At 38.3% G+C, this 20256-nt stretch overlaps 1 protein-coding gene across 1 annotated transcript in view; it reads left to right on the top strand.

Annotated features, from left to right (window-relative positions):
• Nucleotides 1-11652: 11652 nt before the first annotated feature.
• The window catches only part of luzp2 (leucine zipper protein 2), a 147328-nt gene continuing 138724 nt past the window's right edge, over nucleotides 11653-20256 (top strand). Inside the window, exon 1 of the mRNA XM_006793954.3 lies at nucleotides 11653-11940. Coding sequence (XP_006794017.2) covers nucleotides 11879-11940 — 62 coding nt within the window. The 5' untranslated portion in view covers nucleotides 11653-11878. The remainder of the gene's footprint in view (nucleotides 11941-20256) is intronic.

Genomic DNA, 20256 nt, shown 5'->3' with positions numbered 1-20256 from the left:
AGCATGTTATTGCTGCAGTTTTGCTCTCAGGATCTCATGCTGATAATGTGATTGAAATCTATGAATATTTTTCACTTAAAACTACAAATGACCACCTAATGGAGGTGCTAGAGGAAAACGTATGGCATCTGCAAAATGCTCCTTATCTGGTTAGTAGCTTCTTATGACACTGCAGTGTGGACAAAAGTGCACTCTGCTAAGCTAAAATAAATAAATAAATAATGTTAAATACATAAATGAGAATGCACAGTGAGTTGGTGGCTACACTTGTGACAAATGTTTTCCACCAAAACAGAGCCAGTAGATTATAGTATGGCAGTGTAAGTGTTCGAGGCACTTCACATATTGACTTAGTTTTACCACTGTACCATCAGAGAGACATCTAATCTACTCAAATGAATTATGCAGCACGATAACAACTAAAAAACATACAGCCAGAATCTTAAGGAACTACAGTGACAAGAAGAACAAGGCGTCCTGCAACAGATGGTATGGATAGTTGCTGATCTCAGTATCATGGACACAGACTGGGATTACATGAGAAAACAGAAGATGTTGAGACAGTCTAAATCAGCAACGAAACTGTGGTAAGTTCCCCAAGAAGCCTGAAAAATCCTGTCTGCCAAAAACATTGTACATTTATTTTTTAATTTTTCTTTTTATGTTTATTATATTTTGTATTAAATTAATTGATCAATTCAAGCTAATTATTAGAGGTTTTTTACTCCCCCTGAGAAACAGCCTATCGGAGACACAAATCACAAAGATTTTTTTCCTCGGTTCTCAGGAGGATATTTCTTCGTACTACCTAAAATACAAAGCACTGTGCTCAAATGACTATAGTCTTTGTCTTAGAAAGCACGCTGCTTAATCATGTAGTAGTAAGAAAAGGCACCTCAAATGCCCTGCAAGGTGTGACTGCTGATCCATGAGCTAAACCAAGATTTAACAAAGCTGAGTGCGTTGATGAAGTAGGACAGGACTGCTGACTTCTTTTCTGTCTACTTAGTTGGAACAAAGAGCTTTTGTAATGCTTCATCACTCTTAAAAAAGGCATGGTTGAAGTAGAGCTGCAAGCCACCATCAGTATCTTACACCAACTGAATTATGTGACAACTGCTTTGGGATACTTGCTCTAAGTATTCCTCCCCCCACATCCGAAAATGGGCCTGTGATTCCTCAGGAGAACCATGGTAGGCAACTGCATGCTTTCTGAACAGTTCAGCTGTGTGGGACCCTGGAGGGCCAAGCCCAAATTTAGTCAGACCTGCCATAGCCACACAGCAGTAGGTTGTCAAGACAGTCAGATAACAGTCAGAATTCTGTTGGTGTGTCCTTTCCATTTCTTTAATGAGAAATCCGAGCTTCTCGCCTGTGGCAAGAAACCTTGTCATACAGAGTCAATTATATAAATATAATACTCAAAATAACCAAAAAAAAACATGTGAATTTGGTTTACATGCCATTCTAGTACCGAAGCATGATGATAGGTGTGACAAATGAATTGTGCTGCTGCAATTGTTTGTGTTTTTCTCCTTCATTTATTCATTATGTTGATATGTTTTTAATCCCTCTGTTGTATTTTCAATATTTGCCTAGTAAGACCCATAAATAAGTATAGTTCCTGTGTAATTAAATACAACTGAATGTGTTTTATTGGAAACAAGAGCACTCTGTGAGCTCCACTCTAGATGAATAAAAAGCATGTGGTACAGCTCTCTAAATGCCCTTTCATATGCTATATTATACACAATATGGGTTTCTTGACATACTTTTTCCAAGGCCAACCTTGACCTTGACCTTGGTTGCAAGGGTCAAATGCTTAACCAACCTAGTTACAGTACTCATATATATATGTGTGTGTGTGTGTGTGTGTGTGTGTGTGTGTGTGTGTGTGTGTGTGTGTGAAGCACAGAAAAAGTTGAAAACAGCTGAAGTAAAGAAATGATATTAAGTGTGTTATTAAATGCAGTACTTGGCATCATTTTTTTCAGTTTGGACAAATATACAGATAGACACTGTAAAATCTATTTCTCATGCATCCCGAGAAGCTGCTGGTCATTTAGCATCCATCACCAAAGAGAATGATATATTAGACTGCAAGACACATAGGAGCACAACTCAGGCTGTCAAAATACTTATTCAGGAGAGAGCCTTCATGTTCCCAGTGGTTTTGGTTTCTTTCAGTTTGTCTTTGAAGAAAGCTCCCAGTAGACACACTCGGCACTCCCCCCGTGCTACCATCAACAACAGAATCTGACAAAAACAATCACAAGTTAAAATCACCTCAGCATATTAACTCGGCTCTGCTGGTTATAACTGTTGGCTCCCATCGGCGGAGTCTTTTATCTTCCCTACTGGCGGCGCAGCTGCACTTTGTCAGTCTTTATCATTTTGTCAAGTGGTGCAGCTGCCTCAGAGATGCACCGATAAACCTGCATGTTTATGTCCTCCTGGCTAGTGCTGCGGTTGACTGACTGGAGGCCTGTGTTTATGTTGCAGCCCGAGCTCTTCCTGCGGTTATTTATGTGAATCCTTTATTAGCTGTGCATCCCCCCGTGGTACCTTTTCCTCCTGCAGACAACAGCTGTTGGGTCACATTTTTTGACCCTTTCTTTTCTCATTTGCCCATTTCATTGTTCATTATGTATGCATGGGCTTTAAACAGGCCATTCAAGTGTAATCCTAATGATTCCTCCTGTCCATGTTCCTCTTCTATGACTGTGGTCCGAAACCGCATCTAATCATGTGTTTAAGAGTGGAATTAAACAAATGAGACCATTTATATATATATATATATATATATATATATATATATATATATATATATATATAAATTGTAATTTGCAAATAATTAGACTGCAAAATAAGCATTTAAAACAAACTTGAATTTATTTTTGAATATGGCTGACATAACAACAAAATGGTGTTAATAGGACACTCTGCAGCATTTTGTATATCCAGGTCAGGCGGCAGCTGTGTAACAGAAGCAGCTGCATGAAATCTTAAAGACGCCTCACCAACTATTAGAGAGAACTCAGTATTTTAATAAACAAATAAGTAAACAAGAGTGCACAAACAATAAGAGTAATATTAATAAAGTAAATAGCACGGTTGATATTGGTACCATTTTTATTTAAATTTGTACAGTTTCACCCTCATTTTTTATACTGGTAGTTGAATACTCTTTCTAAGGTACAAGTCCAGGCATTATTTGCAGTTAAAGCTTCGACCTGAAGGTGGCAGTAAAAATCCACCAGTAAATTCAAAAAGCCGCTTGCCTCTGAATTATGAGCACCGTTAATCCTTCCGCACCAGACAGCTCAGTTTGTATTCCTGTACTTCACCGTTCCCTCCTCTCCAGAGTAGTGTATTACGAACACCCACCCATGTGATGGCACAGTGGAGTGAAAATATCACCGCAATTACTCAGAAGGAATGTGAAGTTCTGTTATTATTTTATTTTATTTTATTGTTTTTATTTTTTTACAGCAAGAGCTCTACCAAGAGGGACATTTCATTTCATCGCAAACTAGGTGTTCAAATCAATATCATATGCATTCACAAATCCAATCTCGCACAATTCTCTGTGTATCCAATTTATATTTTGGAGTGTGACAGATGGGATTTTGCCCCCCCCCCCCCCCTTTTTTTTTTTTTTTTTCAATTTGAAATTGAAACTGCTGTCATTATGTGCAAACTGAAAGGTTTGTATCCACATGAAATATGGGGGAATAAACACAATCTGGGCGATGCTTTTTTATTAATGGAAACATTGTGATGAGTTTTGGAGATTAACACTCATCAAGAATGTGAGATGATCAGTAGTTTTTGTAAAGTTTGCACAAAAATAATGACTATACCACACTTCCAAGAGTCTATTGTTAAATCAGACGACACATTACAATCACTTCAAACCAATGGTGTTCATGAAGACTAATTCTACACAGTCCTTTATAGCCCAATATTTGTCTTGTCTAGACTTCTTGTAAAGGTCAGAGTCAATTCCACTGAGAATGAGAGATGGTAAAATGGTAGACAAATAAATCAGTCCCAGAAATGTTCATGTAATGCTAAAAAAACAATCAAAATAAAACTCACACAGTACACCTCTGACAATGCTACACAACTGAGAAATCGATACATTTATAGAGCTGCATATATATACAATACAATACAACTTTATTTGTATAGCACGTTTAACAGACCAGCGGTACACCAAAGTGATATATATATATATTATTTATTTATTATTTACATATATATATATATATATATATATATATATATATATATATATATATTCGTTGGCTGTGTGGAAAATATGGTACAGCAACTATCAAGCTGCAAAAGGTCATCCCTTTACTCCTCCTAAGACCAAAAGGCTTTGGACAAAGTGAGTGCTGTTTTAGTTGAAACATGCAAAATTGTTTATCTCTCATCTCAGTCTCTTTCATTCCATCTTATGAAAACATGCAAGTAAAATGTTCTTTTTATTTCTTCCTGTAGTCTTTCCTTCAGCGCTAACTTTACTTCCATCTATTATTATTATAAAGTTTGGCCCACACTATACCAAGTACTGAAAATTAAATGCATGTAATTTGCTGATGTTGGTGTTCTACTGCTGCTCAAAGTAGTATTATCAGCTAAAGCTCTAAAATGTAAAGTATAATCAGTACTTAATTATACTTGATTATACTTAATTAACTTAATAATAGTCTTCGCACAATGATCACATGGGTGAATAATTTAAAGGAAATTCTTTTAGCCATTTTTTCCCCCCTCTCCCTTCACTCTGAGGATGCGGGGTAAGCAGCTCTCTCGCTAACAACCTCGCAGAATCACAATAAACCAAGGCACAATCCCCCCACAAATGCTCCTCTCCAGTGGCAGCATCACCATGGTTTAAGGCCAAGGCTCTGCTCTGGGAGGTCTTGCTGGAACAAAACAAAGCAGCGGAGCAAACAAAGCTGGACTACAATAACTAAGGTTCTCCTTATTGGCTTGAATTGTGCATGATTTTAAAATATCCTGTCCTTTGTCAGCACAGTAATACAAATCCGTGGCTGCATTGTTACTAAACATGAATGTCCTACTGTCTTACTGCTTAAAGTGGGTGTCCTGGCATCTTGCTACAGTGTCATGTTGGTGTCCTGCCAGTTTACCAGCTTTAAATGTGGGTGGCTGTTCTGGCGCCTTGCTGTTGATGGTGGGTGTCTTGCTACTGACTTCAGTTTTTATACTTTTGTAGCCTGTTTTGTATCCTGTACAGACAGTTCGTCTCTCTTTAGCTGTCCTGCAGCTATTAGCACAGATGCTGTGAGACTGTTGCCTCGAAGACTATTTTGTCCTCAGTGACAACATCCTAAAGTTGGAGAAATAATGCACAGAGCTCAGACATTTTTCTCCCATCACCAGACTTCTTTATCAAGTGAAAGTCTATCCTTTGTTTTACCTTCACACCCAGTGATAATTCCGCAGTGGTTCATATGTCTAAAGAGAACCAGTCTGAACCCACATGCTTCTTTATAATACACTACATGTTACCGTAGGTTATTCCAAGAACCTTCATACTGACTGAAATATTCAAAACAAAGATGCACGGGCTACCTTATTGCATCAGAAATTTTGTAGGAGCATGGCAACCTGAGTCAAAGAGAAAACTGTGATTCAGGATGGCATGTTTGGTATCTCAGCCTTGGCATCTTTGACTGGCTTAAACAATATCTTCAAAATATTGTGAGATTTCCTGAAAAATAAGATATTTATTAGTTAATACTCTGTGTTTGTTTGTTTTGCAGAGGGGAGTCTTAGTGCGTTAAGAACCTGATTCGTCTCTTGCTTGGCATTCATTACCTTTTCTACCTGATTCATTTCCTTTTCATACTCATTGTGTATTTTTACTTTTCTCCTCAGCAGCAGCCATTTAAATGAATTGAGATATTCCTTAAAAAGGCCGAAAAAGTGTTGACATAATTAAATTGCTGTGGTTGTTGCATCGTGTTACGTCTGGTTGTGCCAGCAGATTTTTTTCGTCTCCTTCTTTCCCGCCTGATATCAGACTTATTACACTCTGATTCAATCTATAATCTGACATTGTCTTGACTCTGATTTCCGCAGGGGAGGGGATTTGATTTCTTTTAAACAATCACTGTAGACCAACGTATCCGCCTCGGTCCAATGTCATTTTAAGCCTTGCCAACATACTGGTTTTGTCTTCGTTTTAGGAGAATGGAAAGTAAACTATGCTGTCTTCTTTTTTTCTTTTGTTATCTCTCTTGGCGCACAGCTTGACAACAGTGTTAGTCCTGCCCATGGCTCCGATTGGCTAATCTTTAGTGCCAGAGCAGTCACTGAGCCATTTGCTTTTTAAACTGAGAAACAGCTGTTTCGTGTCACATGCCAGACAAATCAGTCAACTCGCTGGAGTGGCTAGATTCAGAGGTCTGCATCCAGTCTACTCTGACTATAAGCTGTCGACGAGCTGTTCTTACAGTGGCAGTCAACTGATGTTGAAATGTTGGTCCGCTATACACATGGCCTGTGAAGCATGGCTCTCCGAAGAAATCACTGCAGAATTTCCTGGAAAACAGAGACATTTTTTTATTCTTGCTTCTTAGCACGAAGCAAAAAACGCTGAGGCAGACTGGTGGAGAGAAACTTCAAAAACTTAAAGCAAGCTGAAACTTGCAGGACCATTTAGAAACCAAACGGCTACACTGGGCTTGTTTCGTTTGTCATTTTACCCGAATGTAAAAACAGCAAGAACTACAAAGAGTCTCAAGGCTCTCTGCAGCATTTTCTAAGGCACAGTAATCAGTTACAACATGTTATTCTTCATTATACTTCAGTCTTCAGATCCAACACACAGCGGGAACTTCTCTGATCCTCCTCTTGGATTTTGATGTTAAGGGTTAATAGAGCGCTGCTCTATTTGTTGTTTGTTTGGGTGCTTTTTGTACTGTAACATACAGGAAGCTGTATTACCTTTTGTTTATTAGTAGTATAACCAACAATGGCTGTTTGGCTTTACTGACATTAAGGCTGTGTATTCCGCTATCTCCATTCATTTGTTGTTAACATGTGCTGACAAACTAAACATTTCAGACAAGATGTTCAGAGCTTATTTCAGCACCAGTTCTGTGAAAGCACATTTCCATACTCCTGCACTGAGAGAGAGAACCAACTGACAGGGAACTGCCTTAAGCTTCAGCTTTGCTGCCAGACTCCTCGCTCTCTTTTTGTTTTCTCTTTCCTTTTCCACACAAAATGTTGAATGGCACTGTAGATGTTGAGGATGGAAATTTATGCAAGGGAATGCTGATTTTTTTTGCTCTCTCCTCGTTGCAAACTCTCTGTAAACATACATAATGGACTATGGAGATTGCAGTACTTGCTAACTTATATTTTTGAGGTTAATATTCATGTGTGGGGAGAGAAGAAGAGCAACGAGGTACTCCTTCTTTAGAAAGTAAACAGTCTTCAGTAAAAGCAACAGCACTGCTGACAGACCATTATTTTAGCCAGTTTAGAAGAGGGATATCTTGATTTACTGAAGCAACTGTCAGTCAATATCGCCGCCCTTGGATATGTTATAGCAAGACAAGTGGAAATGCTGCCTGCTGGGACTGCTGTAGCCTGAAGGTAAAGAATAAGGCTTGTGACCAGAAGGCAAAAGGATGGGGTTTCTGGATGGGGGAAATGTGGACCCCTAAAAAAGCTATTATATTGTGCAATCTCTGAAGAACCAATATCAACATTAAATGCTCTTTAGCAAGGAACTTATCCCATTTGCCCGTTCAGCTGGTTAGTCTAACAGAATCTGTTGCATTTTTCAACAATTTGCTCAGAATTCAGGTAAATAGCACGTAGTCCCAAGGCTCAGTGGCAGTGGGTAGTTAAGGTCTTCCTGTACTTTATGTTTAATTTGAAGATCTAAACTCACACACACTCAAAGTGCTTTTATTTTAAAAAACAAAACAAAACCTAGAACACTTTGCATTCGTGGCCGAATTTTCTCCTAATTATATTCTTACTCTATTTCCAACTATAACTCCTTTAACTTTTAGCCAAATCACAGAAAACCTTTGAGCATTCGTTCTTTCATCTAGGAAGGTCTAAAAAATTTCACAGAGTGATACACAAACCTAGAGCACACACTGATTTTTGAGCAATTAGTAGTTCAAAGATTCCAGTTTTCATCATTATTTCAACAGTGACCTCAGTGGGATTAAGAGGCGGAGGTATATTAACATTTACTTTTACTTTGTAGCCAGAATTTTTTAAATTGCTTGTTTTAAGATTTGTGTTGCAATATTGCTCTCTTAGTGTCTATGACTGGAATTTTGCACGTAGGCAATATTACAAGATTGGAGAAAGTGCAAGATGAAAAATATACACTTATAATAATATATTGCATGGCTTACAGAGCTCCACTAACCTTTTTAATTATTTAGTTCAGGCAGCTGGAATCCCCGGGATTCCAAGCAGCATAGGTTGTAGGAAAAACACTCGAAATCGGTTGACGTCAGGAGTGATTTTGTGTTTTGCAAATATAAAGAAATTATTGTGCCAACATAAAAAGACTTTTTTTGTACTGTACAAATTGCTTTTAGGACTAACAACATAACAACAAACTGCATTTTCTGATGTCATCATGGCTGTTTAGGTGTTATATAAACAATCTATCGGTTTCCAAAAATGTGTTTTCATCCAAGCAGAATTCCTACAAAAACAAAACAAAACAAACAAAAACACTAAACAGTTCTTGGCTCCAACTGAATCAAAGCATCCTATTTAGGCTAAATTCAAAATTCAAATGAAGCATTTGGAAACAAAATACACAAATCAATTGATGTGACATTCAGGCTTAGCTATGGGAATTATCTAAACGTAATCTTGCATAATATCAACAATTCATGCTCATTTTATGGTAATTATGCTTCATTATGATAAGATGCTCAACAGGTTGGCTCAGAGCAGTGGGACTGCAAGTTTCAGGCTGATGTGACACATGATTGAGACAGATTATGGAGGTCCAACGGGATGCTCTCCACAGTAACCATGGCAAGCTGCGGTCTAGCAGACTCATTACAACTGGTCACTATGGGTTTCCATGCATGAACTTATAATTACGCCAAATAAATGGCTGGAAATCTTTCAGTATGGAAAATGAGCTACTACTAGGGCACAATAGACTCCAAACTCTATTAAACCTGTAATGGAAATCATTTATCATGCCTATGGTGTGTGACCCCCACCTTTTGTATGGACTGCTTAATATTCTACCTGTATTACATGGCTCAGAATCTCACTTTGAACATCCTCTCAGTGCTCAACATTTTGTTCTTGAGCTGCTCTAACTTTCACAAGGTTAACCTGAAGGATCAAAGTGATCTGCAAGGCAAGTGAGACTGGGGTGGGAAGATGATTTAATTAAAGCACATTTCTATCTTTTCCTATCCTAGTGCAGGTCTGACCTAGGGCTCAGGTGTGGTTAATTTAAATAATCAAGCCTACATGCCATACCGGACAACATCTGGTTTAACTACATTATCTTGTATTCCAACAGTGAATAAACTTTATTTCTATTTCAGCTTCTTCTGCTAACAAAGTTTTGTTGTTTTTTTATTTGGTTATTTTACAAGTTGTCATAAAATTATGTACAACACAGAGGATTGCGATAACTTTGCTACTTTAGATACTGAGCCTGCAATCGTACCATACCAGCTGACAAAAGCCCATGTCAGCTGATGGCTACGGAATCAACTGGCAAAACAAATGTAAGACATACATATTACTACTTGTACAGCTGCTGCCATCTGCAAGCTTCTTTGGAACCCACCTCTTCTTTAGCTCCTCCTCTCCATGTTGTGCCTGACTAAGGCTGCAGTCCACAGGCAAAGGAAACAATGTGTATTCAATAACTGATTCGAAAACTGTTTCTGGTGGTTGCAATTAGGGCTGGGCGATATGGCCTAAAATTCATATCGCGATATAATTTGAAGCATGTGCGGTAACGATATATATAGTGATATATTCTTTTCTTTTGTATAACATATTTTCCACACTATAAGGCACACTTAAAATCCTTTAATTTTCTTAAAAAATCGAGAGTGTGCCTTATGTATGAATTCTGGTTGTGCTTACTGACCTCGAACCGATTTTGGCGTGCAGAAATCTGTTAAAAAATGTTTTAGTACAACTTTGGTAAGCGGCACAGCTTAATGGATTGTCAGAGCATTACGGCTGCCGTAGTGAGGAGCTTCGCGGAGTAATCTGGGTCCAAAACTCCGTCTACTTCAGGTCCCAAAGTCAAACGAACACGGTCTAAATTCTTTCATCTGTAATTAAATCATCAGCGTTGCTGCTTTATCGGGTGTAACAATTAAGTTTTACATCCATGTATATATATATATATATATATATAGTCAAAATCTCTATCGTTGGCCAAATTTAAATCGTTTCTATCGTATATAGTTTATATCGCCCACCCCTAGTTGCAATGTAACAAAGTAGCATACGGCATGGCACCGAAAACCTGCTTATGATTCATTTTTCACTAGCAGATTGTCACGGTCACCCATAGCTTGCATGGAGGACATGGAGGTTGTCTGCAAACACTCTAAAACTACGACTCATGTCCAAAACTGTGAAAAGGAGAACACAAACCAGAAACCAAGAACATTCTATTTCAAAGTAAACAATGCACCTTTTAAACTCTGTTGGGTGGAGTCGTAAGGGACAACTTTTACTTTGAAAGCATAAAATGTAAAAGCAGGAAATATTTCCTATTTTCACTTTTTACTATTACTTTGCTAATAGTTAGCCAGTGTTTGCAGACAAGCTAGCATCTTCCATGCAAACTTCAGGCGAGTGTAGCAATGTGCTAGTGACCACAGAAATACGGGAGGTCCCACTGCAGAGCTATGAGGCCCAGTACAAATTACTGCATACTGAAATCACATTCTTCTTCTGATTATAGTGGCCATGACTGAAATAGAGTGTGTGAGTGTGTGTGTGTTGGGTTTTAACATAATTTCTGCTTTACTGCAATGAACTGTTTCTGAACTATTAAAGTTACTCAATTAGACACAACCCCCCCCTGACATTTCCAAGATTTGTATTTTACCTCTACATAGGTTTTACATTCTTTTCTATAAAGTTTGTTTTCTATCAACATTTCATTGAAATTACACATACTGTAATAAAGCAAAAAAAAAAAAAAAAGACCTGGTATCTTTTCGTCAGAGTTTATTATTTCAGTTTATTCAGGTCTTCATTTTCCGTTTTCTCTCACTAAAATTTGGTGCCAGACCTTGATTTCTGCTTGAAGTGCAGAGCTTCATTAATAATTGCTCTATAAATCTGTTCATGCCTTACCTTCACTAAACTGTGACTTTGCTGTTACTTGCAGCCACGACCTGGCTTGCTCCCTGTTTCCACTAAATGTTTTGGCTCGTACCTCCACCTATCACAATGCAATGAATGGAGAGGTGTACTGTTGCAGGAACAACCAACACCAAACAATGCGAAAAAAAGAAAAAAGAAAGCCTTTCGCCAATAGCTATAGCTGCACTGGCGCTGACATCATATCACTCCCACATCTCCCTCTCTTGATTTCAGCCCCACCCGCTCCTTTCCATTACCAAGTCGGTCCGTGTCCCCGTGTTATTTAAAGCCAGAGATCCTCCCTCTCGCCGAGCCACTGTGTTGCATCTGTCTGCCTCGCCGCTTGTGTGTCTGGGTGCGTGTGTGGATGAGAGTGCGCTAAAAAACCCAGGCAGCCAGTGGGAGAGCTAGAGAGCGAGGGAGAGAGGCACGGGGGAAAGGCAAAAATCATCCAAGAAGGGAGAAGGAACGGGAGTGTGAGACAGCTATGAAATTCATCCAAGCTATTTGCTTACTGCTTCTCTGTCCGGCTCTGAGCCTCAATACCAGGTAAGAGATAAACAAGAAAACATTTCTTTTCTTTTTTCTTTTTTCTCCCGTCAGTTTCATCCTGCCGGAGACTCTGAAACAAAAGGGGTGTCTTGGTTCAAAGCATGGTATTCTGGAGGTCTGCTCAGTCCTGCCAAATACTGAAGCGTTAATTCGTCCCGGCAGTGGCTCTGTGTGTGCTAAGAATGTTAGAAACTGAGAGACTTAAAGGAGGAAGAAAGAGCTTAGCTGTTGAACTGGGTTATTATCTTTTTTAGTTCTGAAGCAGGCTGAGAGACAGTTGTCCTTTTGTGGAGGTAATTCACTGGATTTGCCTCCTCCGCTTTCCCCTGAATAGTGGCGACATTGCTTTTTTTTTTTTTTTTTTTTTTTTTTCTTGAGGACTTTTGCTGCCTGGTCTGGGAGGGAGCAAGTTGAAGTCAGGGGAACTGAGAGAAAGGACAAGGCGACTTGTGTTGCAGTGCCTTAGAAAGAGCAGGTGTGTGCGCGTTTCCTTTCGCTTATCTGCAATATTTAAAAAAAAAGCTCAAGGAACAGTGATAGACAAGAAGGATGGACAAATGAAGAGAGCGATGTGTAGAGAAGGAGAGTTTTGATGATTAATTAAATCATTGATAAAAATCATCCTTCTTCTCTGCCACTGCCTGACACCACTGCCTTAATGAGAGCCGTGAGAGGGGAAATTCAGGGCTTTGACTTTACCATAGAGACATCACACGCAGGAAGGCATGCATTATAAAACTTGCCTTTTCTTTTCTCCATCATTGCCCCCCCAAAAAAACATCCCATCTTTTAGTGGTGAGTGAGTGGAATGCAGTTTCTGGGGAAAACATCCACGGGGAGAATGATGGCTTTGAACTCAGTGTTTTTTGCTGTTGATTTGAACCAAATGGACACATGTCTGTGTATTTGTTAGTGACATGCTAAACACCGTCAGGGCTACCAATTATTTATTTTGCCTCAAGGGTTACAAGAGAGGAGAATTTCTAGAGAAAGTCAAGGTTACTGCACACATCCAACATATTTGTCAATAGCAGAGAGGTAGCACTGATGATGTATGAGTCATATAACTAGGGGCTATATTGACGTATTAACCTCTAGCATTTAGCAGTCAGCAATCCAAGCACTCACACATTTTTATTTAATTATTTATTTTTGTTTAGCACACCTACAATTAGATGTTTCCTTTAAGTCATATATACAAGTAATCTTCTGGTAACAACTTTTTAATCATTTATCAGTTTGGGTTTTTTTAAGGGTCTTTTGAGTTCGCAGACTCATTTAGCCATTTTCTAAGCTGTGAAACTAATAGTGCTTTTGTTTGACTTTGATTAATTAAAATATACGCTGTCTCCCAAGATTTATTTTTAAACCGTGTATACCATTATTAGTCTTAGAGGTAATCTTTTGAACACTAATTGGAGAACAGGGCATTACGGTGGTAATTTGGCAGGTCAGCACAGATTGTATGCTACGTCTTGAGGGGGAAAGTCATGAAAAGTAATTACCAGAACACACAGATGTAATCAGTGTTTTATAAGACGGTTTGTTTCCAGACTTAGCATAAAAAATAAAAAAAAGTAATGGGATTGGAAGGTTGCGCCTGGTTAAGAGCGGAGGGCTGGTCGAGAAATAAGGTCAACTGTGACCTTCTGAACTTCAGGTCATGTTAAAAAAAAGGGAGAAAAAATGTTCACACCTGAATAGATTTGCAAAGCCACGTCTGCCTGCTTTGCCTTCAGGAAGCAACATATCTGACTAGGTAATATTATAATGCTGGAATTGAAAAAAACAACAACCCCAAAACTGAAAAATCATTTCGGCGAATTCAAATAATAAACTCCTACATTTTTTTTTTTTCTGGAGCCTCAGTTTTCTTTAAATTGATCTTTTTTTCCCTCTGTGGTAATTATGCAGCTTCAGTAAAAAAAAAATTCCATGCTTGTTTTTTTCAGGCTCAGATTTCCAGGATCGCCAATGAACTTTTTGGCTCGTAGTGAAAGAGGCTTCTATTTTTTTGTCTAACAATAACGTGGTGACACTTTTGCTCAGGACTGAGTCTACAGATGGCCATGGTTTTAAATGTTAATGAAAAGGACAGCATAAAGGCACCTCTACAGGGATCCTTGAATGGATTCAATTAAAGGTCTCCACTGAGCAGGTTTAGTTCTCCTGCTGTGGTTGATATGCTTAAAGGTAGACATGTCAGATATATGGCTATGCATTTCAATAGCCAGCTCTGTATTGTTCTACTAAACTGTGTATTAATCTAGCATCCCTCTACAGTGATCCTGCTGTGGTAATGACTGTTACATTTTTTTATTGTTGTTGTCATATTTATTTGTTTTCCGAGCTTGTTTGAAGCGGTACAGACGTTTAGATTTTTTGAACCTCTTCTGTGCCTGTTGTGTTTCTGTTTTCATTCAAATTCTTAAAATTTCCTTTTGCTCCTTTCTTATTGTTTTAATAAAGCCACATGCCAAATGCCAAACCTGGGAATGACGTCAGTGCCGCGGGTGGATTTTTGTTGTTTGATCCAGCTGGTACTCCAAACAATAGCTGATTGCTTCCTCAAGCAGCTGTCACATTTTTGCTGTTATCCTGGAGGTCATGGGTCCAAACAATGCTTATCATTTGTGACATCCTCATTTTTTCTTATAATAGTGTGGCACTGAAGAGACTGACTGCGAGGTGTATCTGCACCAGTAAAATGAATTGTGACTGTGACTGTCTAGTCTGTGTATTGCTCTGGCTGGCTTTGCTTGATTCATTTCATCAGTGGTGCGTAAGAGAATCCATTTCATATGTTAACTGCAGCCTCTGTCCTGCGACCTGATAGAGTCACCTAAAGAAGTGAGAATTAATAAAATAGGAATTGTGTCAAGTTTTCATGCGTGATGGCTGCATTTCGATGTGCCTTTGGTCTACTTAAAGGTGCTGCGGGGAGGTTTTAAAAGACAAAACATCCTTAACAAACATTGGCAAAAAATAAATAAATGAATAAATAAAGAACTTTGAAACTTCAAGGCTGTTATAAAGACCCTTCTTCCAGATGAGCATAGAGGAATATGGCACAAGTCTTCATGACTTTCTGTCAGACAGACTTTATAATATGTGGGTAATGGTTCTTTTTAACCTAATCAAATAGTTTTATTGGCTAAACCAAAGCAAACTCTAACTGAAAGTCATTAAAGCCACAAGGGAACTATGGAGAAAGGTTTGCCACCAGATACCACTACAACCATGTTTAGTTCTGTTTTACTGTATTAAAATCTAAGACTTTTCATAGGCTTACTAACTAAAAGTAAGTATAAGAATTCTGTTAACATTTTAACGTCATCTCTGTAAAAACTGTAAAACTCAAAATGCTTTTTCCGGTTCCTTTATAAAGAATTATGGTGTTTTAATGAATTGAGCGGGTTACTCGGGCCACATAATAGTGGTGCAGGGCCATGTGTCATTGCAAAAATCAATTGGTACTTAGGCACAACACAAGGCTGCATTGACATCAGTCCCATGAGATATGACTTTCCACTTCTGGGTCAGCACTGGGGGCTACTACAGTAAGCTTGTCTCCACTGCATTTGGCTTTTTTTTTTTTTTTTGCTCTATACAGATCAAACAGCTCCACCTTTTTAAACTTTCACATATTCCCTTTCAGAGCATTTCTTGAAACATATTTGACTCATTTCTTTGACACTGTCTTTGATGTCTCTTACCTTAGCAGACTCCTCTTGGAAACAGGGATATCTGGTGGGATCTCCACAATATGAAATATTTATGAGTATTTTGGACGGCAATTGAGTACAACAGTGTAGCTTTATATATTAATAGCTAGTAATAGAGATGTTACCGGTCACATTGCAAATTATTATTTTAAATTGAGACTGCCCTTAACGTTATATAAGATCAGACATGAAAAGGAGGGTCATTTCTACATCTGATAAAAGTACAAAACAAACCGAAAAACAAAGGAAAATCATCAGATTGCTGTTTTTGGTGATTTTGCCTTTAATAATAAGCTTTTTTTTTCTTTTTGAAACTGTTTTCATGTCCATTAGTGACATTTTAAAGTGGACCTCTTTTGTTTTTCGGTATTTCCTGCTGCTACAATGGCCGTAGTTTCAAATCATGGTCAGCATTTATACAAAAAAGGCTGACAAATCAAAAGCTTTAGATCTTTGTGGTGTCAGAGAGTGCGGATATTATTAATATTGTCATCTCAGGCACACAGTTTAAGCTTTGAGCATAGCGGCCCCATCCATCTGCTGTTAAATCCTTCTGTTTGTGAAGGGTAGCTATAGCACAGTATGAGATAACCCAGGATTAGTATGAACTTGGACCCACACAAATGTGCTTTAGTCGAGTCCAAGAACAAAAATATACAGCAGGAAATGAGCATTAATAGGTCAATTTGAAGGCAGGAAACGGCAGGTAGGAACTTTTTTGTTTGTTTTCTCTTTTCTCTTCTCCACGCTCTTCCATATTTAGCTTTGAGAATAAATCTTCTTTCAGGGAAATGGAAATAAATATCACAAAATACAAATTAATGTGCTTATTTTACAGCATTTCTTTTGGAATTTAATGTCTCTCATTTCCTGTTCACTTAGCTTATGTTCCATATTTAAACATGACATTTTATTCATGTTTAAATATGGAAGTAATCAATTGGGGAACTTCATTGTGACATCTGTTAGGTTAATTAAAAATATGTCTTGCCTCAAGCATCAAAACTTTGTGCTCTGTCTTAATTTACGTAGGTCCTTGTGGAAATGGTTCAGTACATCTGCATTTTCACATCACAGAGAGCGTTTTCTTGTATAAAGCAACATCTCAACGTGCAACTGTTTTCTCATCCAGTTGAGTAGAAATTGTGCAGAAAGGTGCTCGCAGATGCTGCCTTCGCCTCACGTGTGCGGAGCTGAAAAATTGTCCGCAAACCTTTATTTCCATCAAATCAATATTTTGTTACAAATGATAATAAACATATTCGAACAAGATGTACAGCAGTGGAGAGAAACTCCACAGGACATTTCATTGTACAAGTGCTCACAGTTTGATTTATTTTCAGCTTTGCATTTCTAAATTTTATGGATAAAACAAGCCGCATATAGAGTGAAGCTGCTCACAAACATTGTCTGGCACACGGGGAGAGTGAGAATTAACTAGTCAAGCATGGAGCTGATGTGGAATTAGATCTAACTGTTGAGGAGGATACGATGGTAATATAAAGCTATGCATTCATGGGACTTCAGTTGGTTGGCGGGGATAATGACAAAATGGAAACAATTCACCCTGAACATTGTTTACCACTTGAGTGATAAAAGGGCAGCTGTTTTTAAAAATAAGGTTCTGTTAAGTAAGTGTGACGCAGAGCTTACCTATGTTCGTTCTTAAAGGCTTAGCTGTGTGGCCATTTTTCTCAATTGGTACTAAGAGCGAGATCGTTAGCTAAATAAACTGGTCCTTCTGTTTGTACTGAAAGACATTTGGGTATGCTGGAGTGTTTGGACTGACACACTTTTTGCAAACATTTAGGAATTTTGCAATGTGGCAAAATGCGTAGGAAAGAGACTGAAAGCACGCCAACTCTGATCTGTGTAATTACAATAAGGTAGCAACGTCTGAGTGACTTTTTAATGTACAGCAGTACACAGCTGTATCATGATTCAGCCAAGGCAGCGTGGCACATTTGCATAGAGGAAAATTACTTGGAGAAAAAATAAGCATGATTTCCTATTTTCACATTTTGCCATAGCATCAAACAGCATCTATAGCAGAGGCATGATTATAGATATGACTTTCAGGGACTCCTCAAGATGAGACAAAATGATATTTGTGCAGCTCAGTAATGTCCTCCACAAATCAGACTGTGAATGATAATTGAAATTCAAAGGACATGGCGTAATGGTCACACCATGGCAACCACACTGGCCACATGACAGTAATGAAGTGGGCTACAATAAACAGAACCTTGGGTGGCTCCTACAAATGAGAAAGTAATTAAAAGGGCCACGATTGGTGCTGGGTGAAGAGTAGCCAGGCATTCTATATTCAAGGCCACATTTCAGGTACTATGTTCTCTAAAAGATATCGGCAATGACAGCAGTGTTTATTCTTCAAACACTTCAAAAGATTTATCATGTAACGGCACATTAGCAAGTGTGCCATATGACAACCTGGATATTTGCTTGATGTAACAAAACAAAGATTTTGGAAATATGGTGGACGAAAAGATTACAAATTCTACCAAGATAGTGTCATTCTTTTTCAACAAAAACACTGCTGAAATTTTAAAAGAACTTTAGGATCAAATAAATATTGAGAAAAATGTGAGCTTGACTGGTGCAGCGGTGCTCGACCTTCTGTTATCTCGATCTTAAAAGCTTTACCGCAATTATCATTCTCCCTAAATAACAAATGTGGCCTGGCATCATCAGGTAAAATGCTTGTTGCATGACTGCATTTAGCACTGACGGATGACTGCACTTCAAATGAATTGCAAATGCTAATTATCTAAAATTGCCCAGTAAAGGAAAATAGACTTAATACCATTTCTTCAGTGTTTTCTTAATGAATGTTGTGTGGTGTTAGTGTTCTGCCTTTGCAGTTTTGGATTCAGTGTTGGGGGATATTATTGTTCCTGAATTCAATGATCACAATTATGGTTGCTAATTAGCAATTATGCCACTTGAGTTCGTCAAGTTCCTAATTTATCTGTAAAATGGGCAGAACACAAAAGAAATCAACAAACAAGCCCTTTTATTTGTGCTTGCATAACTGTCACCTGGTCTCTGCTTGTTTGGGAGAAAGGACAACAATGGCACAGAGTAGTCTACAAGTTTGAAGCAGTGCAGATATGCACATTTCTTTCAGTTTGTTGCATGAAAGGAGATGAATGTGACTGTAAAGTGTAAAGATCTTGTTCGTGTTTCTCCTATTAGGACAGGAATTTTGTCTGATATGTGGAATGCATAGAGTTTAAGGCTGTGTCGTTAACTGGCAAACAGTAAAGCATTTCCACTTTTCTCAAGGATCTGAAATGAATAGTTTTTTTTTTTTTACAGGATATCAGAAATAGAATTAGGAATATAAGTAGGAAAATCCTAAAGCTTTGGAATCGTAGTACTGCTGAATTGACACTAAAATTAACACTAATGAAAGTACCGTTTGTCTTAACCCTGAAAGCTATAAGCATGGTTAAGCAAAACCATAAGCAAAATGCACATCAAGTAACTGTGTACTACAGTTAGAAAGTATCTTGAAAGTAGAAATAAAAACAGATTCCTACTGTGACTGGAAACAAGCAACTGCAACAGAGAGCAGAGACAGAAACCAAAAAAAGATGCTAAAATGTTCTGTGGAACTAAGAGTCAAGTGATAATTTTCTGTGACTCCACCACCATGTGCAACATCTTTCAGATAAAAAGCTGTGCTTTCCTGTGTTGTTGTTAATGCTATGTCTTGAACTGTGGTAAACACCCTCTCTGCTGTAATGTTAGGGAAAGTCATTATTATCCATAACATGGTATGGGCACAGGTCTCATCCGGTCGTGAAGTCTGACGTCATTACCCGTGTCTGGGCCTAAACTCTGCTGCAGGTCCATATATCAAACGATCACTATGGCATTACTAAGAGTTGAAAAACTGTCTAAAGTCTTTCATCTTTAATAAAATTATTAGCGTTCTGCTGTACCAGGTGTAACAATTGAATTTAACATCCAGGCATCCATGAAAACGGAATTTATGACATTTAACAGAGTTAGAAGTTAGCAAGAAGTTAGCTCGCTAGCTTCCATCTAAATACAATATAGCATGTCCTGACTGCGGGGTTTTGGAAACAAATTAAAACGTACAGCTCTGTTATCACTTCCAACATAAATGAAGACAGAAAACTAAACAGCAGTGACGTTTGTAGGGTTACTGAAGTTTGGCTAGCTGTAGCTAATGATGTGCTATGTGACCGCTAGCGACACAGCTATGTTAGCATAATATAAACAAGCTAACTTTTTTTCCACTCGATAAAAGTTAACGTGAGTGTTCTCGGTGGTCAGGAACAAATGTAATCGCATGGCAGGATGCTGTAAAAGGACCAAACTTCAGCCAGGAGAACAACTGAGATAATCCATCCACAATACGAGGTTAGTCATTCATATACTGCTGCATGTGCTGGGCTGTAGTTACATCCTAAGGTTTTAAAAACTGAGCTTAAATAGATGATTAGCGGTAATAAAAGCCGAGGGAGGTCAACAGTGATCACTGACTGTTTTAGGAGCTTTTTGAGATTAAATAGAAGAAAATACAAAACATTAAACA

The sequence above is a fragment of the Neolamprologus brichardi genome, chromosome 1 (assembly GCF_056152115.1).
Source record: "Neolamprologus brichardi isolate AB-2024 chromosome 1, ASM5615211v1, whole genome shotgun sequence".
Taxonomy (NCBI): Eukaryota; Metazoa; Chordata; class Actinopteri; order Cichliformes; family Cichlidae; genus Neolamprologus; species Neolamprologus brichardi.
Note: the sequence above shows the minus strand (reverse complement) of the source record. Positions and strands in the feature narration are given on the sequence as shown.